Source organism: Gavialis gangeticus, unplaced genomic scaffold (genome assembly GCF_001723915.1).
Source record: "Gavialis gangeticus isolate Ggan-Ray unplaced genomic scaffold, GavGan_comp1, whole genome shotgun sequence".
Taxonomy (NCBI): Eukaryota; Metazoa; Chordata; order Crocodylia; family Gavialidae; genus Gavialis; species Gavialis gangeticus.
This window is the reverse complement of record NW_017729025.1, coordinates 81,316,056-81,323,133: the sequence shown is the minus strand read 5'-3', so window position 1 is coordinate 81,323,133 and position 7,078 is coordinate 81,316,056. Positions and strand designations below refer to the sequence as shown.

Here is a 7,078-nt window from a genome sequence, read left to right as displayed (position 1 = left end):
GAATCATAGAAATTAAGGGCTGAAAGGGACCTTGAAAGATCATTGAGTCCAACCCCCTTGCTCTGGGCAGGAATGCTGCTGAGATCAAATGATCCCAACAAGGTGTCTGTCTAGTTTCCTCTTGAAGACTTCCAAGGTTGGGGATTGTACCACCTCCTTGGGAAGTCTATTCCAGATTCTGGTAACCCTTACTGTAAAGTTTTTCATAGATTCATAGATTAAGGGTCGGAAGGGACCTAGTAGATCTTCTAGCCCGACCCCCCGCCAGGGCGGGAGAACAACAAAAAACCCCAAAAAGAGAAACGGGACTCAAATGAGTCCAGCCAGGTAGGCATCCAGCCTCTTCTTAAAGACCCCCAGGGTAGGGGCCAGCACCACTTCCCTTGGAAGTTGGTTCCAGCTCCTAGCCGCCCTAACTGTGAAGTAGTTTTTGCGGATGTCCAATCTATACCTCCTCTCCATCAGCTTGTGCCCATTACTCCTTGTTATGCCAGCGGGCGCTAGGGGAAACAGCGTCTCCCCCAAACCCTTCTGGTCCCCCCTAGTGAGTCTATAGACGGTCACCAGGTCCCCCCTCAGCCTTCTCTTGTGGAGGCTGAATAGGTTCAGGTCCCGCAGTCTCTCACTGTAGGGTCTGCCCTGTTGTCCCCGGATCATGCGGGTGGCCCTCCTCTGGACCCTCTCCATGTTGTCCACATCCCTCTTGAAATGGGGCGCACAGAACTGGACACAATACTCCAGCTGTGGCCTGACCAGCGTCGCGTAGAGGGGGAGGATCACCTCCTTGGCTCTACTCGAGATGCACCTGTGGATGCACGACAAGGTCCGGTTAGCCCTGCCAACCATGACCTCGCATTGTCGGCCCATGTTCATCTTGGAGTCAATAATGACTCCAAGATCTCTTTCTGCCTCCGTGCTCTCGAGTAGGGAGTTCCCCATTGTGTAAGTGTGCTGCTGGTTCCTACTGCCCAAGTGCAGCACCCTGCACTTGTCCGTATTGAAACGCATCCTGTTCCTGTTAGCCCACCCCTGTAACCTATCCAGATCCCTCTGCAATCTCTCACTCCCTGCTAGCGTGCTCACCTCCCCCCAAATTTTGGTGTCATCAGCGAATTTAAACAGGTTACTTTCCACCCCATCATCCAGATCGCTGATGAAGAAATTGAACAGCGCAGGCCCCAGGACCGAGCCCTGGGGGACTCCGCTACCCACCTCCCCCCAGGTCGAATATGACCCATCCACCACCACCCTCTGAGTGCGACCCCTCAGCCAATCTGCAATCCATCTGACTGTGTAGGCATCTATGCCACAGTCGCCTAGTTTTTTAACTAGGATGGGGTGAGAGACGGTGTCAAAGGCCTTGCTGAAGTCCAGAAAGACTACATCCACCGCGACACCTGCATCCATGGCCTTTGTGACCTGATCGTAGAAGGCAATCAGGTTGGTCTGACATGATCTCCCCCTAATAAATCCATGCTGATTGCCCCTGAGCATCATTTCCTTACATCCAACCTGAAACCATCCTCTAACAGTTCGTGGCCATTGCTCCTTCTCCTCCCTGGGTCGTCCTAGTGAACAGTTTGTCTCCCAGCTCCCAATATTCATCCCTTATGTACTTAAAGATGGCCACCAAGTCCCCCTCTCAGCCTTCTCTTCCCCAGGCTGAACAGTCTCAAATCCCTTAGTCTTTCCTCATAAGGTTTGTCCTCCAGGCCTTTAATCATTCTTGTGACCCTTCTCTGGACTCTTTCAAGATTCTTCAGATTCTCCGAAGCAACTATTTCTTACCAGCAAGTTCCCCATTCGAGGTGTTCAGATGACACTCCTTTTAACAGCAGTGACCACTTAGGAGAAACACAGCATCTGGATAGCAACATGCTCCTACTAACAAGCATTGGCATATAGCCAATATATTGATACAGAAGTGTACAGTTTACTCAAAATGGGCAGACTGAGAAACAAGGAGGAGCTGTTTCATGTATGAACAATAAAGACATTTGCTTGGAAGTTCATAAGAGGCAAGAGCGGGTTTGCAGAATGACCCTGGATGAAGGATAAAGGGGAAGAACACAATCTCAGTTAAGGAATGATAGACTGCAAAAAGGAGGAGTAAATAAATTAAGAGTAACTGGCTTAAAAAAAAAAAAAAGAGTTCAAACTTATGGAAATTGGTTCACAGGGTTCATTGCACAGACAAATCTCAAGAATGAATGAGTGCAGGAGTTCTGACAGTTACTTTAGAGCTATATTAAAAACACAGTAACAAACTGCCCAACACAGAGGAAAGACAGGAAGCAAGGGATAGGGAGAAAGGAATTAAGGGAGAAATTATGACTGCAACAGGAACTCTTAATTACCTGAAAATCAAAAGGTATCATACAAAGACTGGAAACAAGGGCACATGACCAAGGACTAAAAGAAAAAGAACAGCACCAGTCTGTGGGGACAAAAGCAGAAAAACTAAGCGATTTGGACAATAGGGTGAAAAGCAACCTGTTTAAATTTGCTGATGATAATAAAATTTGGGATGAGGTGAGCACGCTAGTAGGGAGGGAAAGACTGCAGCAAGACCTGGATAGGTTACAGGGGTGGGCTAACAAAAACAGGATGCGTTTCAATACTGAAAAGTGCAGGGTGCTGCACTTGGGCAGTAGTAACCAGCAGCACACTTATAAGGTGGGAAACTCCCTTCTTAAGAGCATGGAGGCAGAAAGGGATCTCGGAGTCATTATTGACTCCAAGATGAACATGGGCCGACAATGCGAGGTCACAGTTGGCAGAGCTAACCGGACCTTGTCATGCATCCACAGGTGCATCTCAAGTAGGGCCAAGGAGGTGATCCTCCCCCTCTATGCAACAACGGTCAGGCCACAGCTGGAGTACTGTGTCCAGTTCTCTGTGCCCCACTTCAGGAGGGATGTGGACAACAGTGAGAGGGTCCACAGGAGGGCCACCCGCATGATCCGGGGACAACAACAGAGCAGACCCTACAATGAGAGACTGTGGGATCTGAACTTATTCAGCCTTCACAAGAGAAGGCTGAGGGGGGACCTTGTGACTGTCTACAAACTCACTAGGGGGGACCAGAAGGGTTTGGGGGAGACACTGTTTCCCCTAGCGCCCCCTGGCATGACAAGGAATAATGGCCACAAGTTGTTGGAGAGGAGGTTTAGATTAGACATCCATAAGAACTACTTCACAGTTAGGGCGGCTAGGATCTGGAACTAACTTCCAAGGGAAGTGGTGCTGGCTTCTACCCTGGGGGTCTTTAAGAAGAGTCTTGATGCCTACCTCACTGGAGTCATTTGAGCCCAGTTTTTCTCCTGCCCAGGCAGGGGGTCGGACTTGAAGATCTACAAGGTGGCTTCCGACCCTACTTCTATGATAAGGCACAAATGAATCACAAGTAGCAAAGCATATATAAGGCAACCAAAATGTATCTATAAATATATTAGAATTAAGAAAAAAAATAATGGAAAAATCTACGTCTGCTACATCTAAGCAGGAGAAAAGGAGAACAAAAATTGAACGATGCACATAAGGCAGTGTCTTTTTTGCTTTAGTCTCTACAAAAAGCATTAACTGTGATTAAATACCTAACAAAAAACATCCTAACAAGGAGATAGGAATACAGAATACAGAAAAAAAACAAATTAAGAAGATTTGGCAAAACAGACAAAGCAAGCCAGCATGGCAAGACAAAATTAATCCTAGAGTACTTAAGTAACTATCCAAAGTAATCTTTGAACCATTAAACAAACCTTTCTTTGAGAACTCATGGAGAAAAAGGGAGGAACCCAGGGGACCAGAGAAAGGCTAATACTACTTATCTACCAAAAGGAAAGCCATAGGAATTATGGATGTGCAACAGTCTCTAGAGGAAATAAGTGTTGCTAGATAATGCTGCTGGTTGATTAGAACCAAAATAAATTTTAGGTGATTATTGTCAAAAAGGCCTTACTACTACTAAAGTCTGCATCAGCCTTAATGGAATCCAAAGAACTGCTGCTGCTGGAGTGGGTCCTGTCTGGGCTTTTAGTTGACAGATTTGGAGGCTCTTCGCATTCAGGAGTTTCTGCTTGAGTATGAGATGTGTTACAGGTAGGCTGAAATTAAACAATATTGAAAAGCAGATATTAAGAGAACTGCATTCAGTTGTTTATAAATAATACTTCATTTATTGGACTTCTGTACAACTGCCATATTATGGCTTTCAATTGCAAATCATTTTTAGTTTCTGCACATTTATATGTACTAAACAAACACGGCACTCTAGTGTACAGTGAATGGGGCTCACTTAATGAGCAGCTATACAGTATTTTCTTTTCTCTTCGCTGTTCAGCATATTATAAATAAGGAAAACACAATTAAGTCACCAGTGAAAAGTCTAGGATCACATCAAAATTATTTGGCATTGGCAGGTACAGAGCCCAGGTCACCAGGCCAGAATTTAACTGCCTTAAGACATGAGCCCTTCCTTTATTTTCCTGCAATCTTCTACCTCTTACCTATGCATTCTAATTTATTTAGCAACTGAAGCAGGGGGCCCCCCAAAGTCAACAACCTCTTTCACCAAACAATTCACTAATTCCCAAAGCACGGCCATCTTATATACCAAATAAGGTAGACTAACACTAGTATATGATCATGCATTTAAAGAGCACAGCATATGCTATTAAAGTGCATAGCTTTGGGGTGGGAAAAAAGAAAAAAAAAAGACTATTCAATTACATGAGTGTTCACTTATCCAAACCATTGTATGCAATGCACAGCTTTCTGTATCAACAGAAGCTTTCATTGCTCCAGTATTAGCTATTGTCGAACTGACCAGCTCCCCTCATTTCAATTAGTTCCAGGGCTCCTACTGGAAGTCTTTAAAACAACAGGACCTAGTCAAGTTCACAGTTGTTAAGTGTCTTGAAATGAAGCAAGATAGCAGCTGCACAACCAACAAGCTCCAATCATTTTGAAGGTTTTTAATAGCAGGCCCAAAAGTGACTAGCTCCTTTCAGTTTCAAGGCTTCTACTCACAGCCTTTCACTCCTGGTACTAAAGTTTACAGGAAAGTTGAAACATGTTAATTAGGGCTGCGCGAAATGGCTATTTCTCGTTTTGATTTCAGATTTGGCCGTTTTGGCAGGCAGTGATTCATTTCAGTGTTTTGGATCACTGCTCTGTTTTGATTTGACCGAATGTGTTGTGTAGTTTCGATGCTGTTTTGGAGATTTGATCGGCAAGGGAAAGGCAGGCACAGCTAGGCGGCTGCAGGTTCTCCCGTGGTTCTTCTGGCTGTGTCTGCCTCTCCCCGGGCTGGGGGAGCCATGGGAGAAGCTCCCATGGCTGCCCTGCCTGGCTGGCCCCAGCCTAGTCCCAGCACTTAAAAAAGCCCTGCACTCACCAGCTGCAGGGGCAGCACTTGGGGCCTCTGGGCACTTGTGGCAGAGCCCTCCCGTGCAGTATAGGACAGTGGGGATCATGGCAGCTGCCCCATGGTGCAAGTGTAGTGTGGCTTGGCAGGGCACTGCAAACTGTCTGGGAGCCCAGCTGTCCTCAGCCCGAGGTCCCTGCTCCCAGGCAGTGCAAGGTGCCCTACTGAGGTGCTCTGGACCCACGCCATGGGGCCAGGAAGAGAGGGCAATCCCCACTGCCCCCCCAGTGCCCTGTGCTACGGGGGAGGCTATGCCATGAGTGCCCAGAGGCTCTAATTGCTGCTCCTGCAACTGGTGAATGCAGGGCTTTTTTTCCAAAACGAAACGGTTGCCGAAATTTCACACAGCCCTAGTGTTTATATGCATAGCAGTTTCTGCACTTAACTTGATCTGCAAAAAAGTAATGTTTGGAACAAGGGATAACAAATTGAGACCGGCACTGGATTATGCAATTAAACAAAATTATGTGTTTACTCACCAGGCATACAACTGGAGTATCCTGTGCATCAAAATGCACATGCCAAAGCAGACCAAATTGAAGTTGTATAGACTACCTTAGTTTTGTGAATTTTATATTTCTGAGAGCATAATTTTACAATCAATATTCTTTAAATGGATGGCTGAGTATACATATAAATGCTCAGGTTTAAAAAAAACTATTAAAACTACACATTTTACCTTTTTGCATTGTACTTAACATTCACCTGAGTTTCCAGTTGGACTGCTTGCTTAGCTAGCCCCAATCCATTCCTACCCAATTCCAAGTCTAAATGTCCTTGGCTCAATCTTCCCCATCTCCTTGCTCGGCCAGTTCCAGTCCACCCCACCCCACCCTAATTTACAATCTGAGTTTTCTTCCCCTCTGCCAAGTCTCTCTAGTCCAAATCTCCAGGCTCTTTGTCCCATGCCCCAAATATTCTTTACATTCTCCACTTTTGAATAATGCTGCTTTTCTGTCGGTAATTTCCTGTACTGTGGGGGAGAAGAGACAGGTGCTTTACTTCTTGTTCAGGTACCTAAAGCCAACACAGTGCAGAACTGCAACTATAGGCAAGTCTTGCTCAACCCCAGGGATCTTAAAAGAAGTTGTTTCATAGTTTCATAGTTTCTAGGGTCGGAAGGGACCTGAGTAGATCATCTAGTCCGACCCCCTGCCATGGCAGGAAAGATTGCTGGGGTCAAACGACCCCAGCAAGGTGTTCATCTAATCTCCTCTTAAAGACCCCCAGGGTAGGGGACAGCACTACTTCTCTTGGAAGTTGGTTCCAGATCCTAGCCACCCTGACGGTGAAGTAGCGCCTCCTGATATCAGTCTAAATCTACCCTCTGCCAGCTTGTGACCATTATTCCTGGTCACTCCTGGCAGTGCTCGGGGGAACAGGGACTTCCCCAGTGCCTGCTGATCCCCTCTGACTAGTCTGTAACAGGCTGCTAGATCCCCCCTCAGCCTTCTCTTGTGGAGGCTGAACAGGTTCAGGTCCCATAGCCTCTCCTCATAAGGCCTGCCCTGGTGCCCCCTGATCATACGAGTGGCCCGCCTCTGGACCCTCTCCATGTTGTCCACATCCCTCTTGAAGTGCGGCGCCCAGAACTGGACACAGTACTCCAACTGTGGCCTGACCAGTGCCGCATAGAGGGGGAGGATCACC

At 46.7% G+C, this 7,078-nt stretch overlaps 1 protein-coding gene across 4 annotated transcripts in view; it reads right to left on the bottom strand.

Moving 5' to 3' along the window:
- Positions 1-7,078, bottom strand: part of KNL1 (kinetochore scaffold 1) — an 86,515-nt gene that overhangs the window by 42,162 nt on the left and 37,275 nt on the right. For all 4 annotated transcript variants that reach the window (XM_019519007.1, XM_019519009.1, XM_019519010.1 and 1 more), the window contains one exon: positions 3,962-4,106. In XM_019519007.1, coding sequence (XP_019374552.1) covers positions 3,962-4,106 — 145 coding nt within the window. The remainder of the gene's footprint in view (positions 1-3,961; positions 4,107-7,078) is intronic.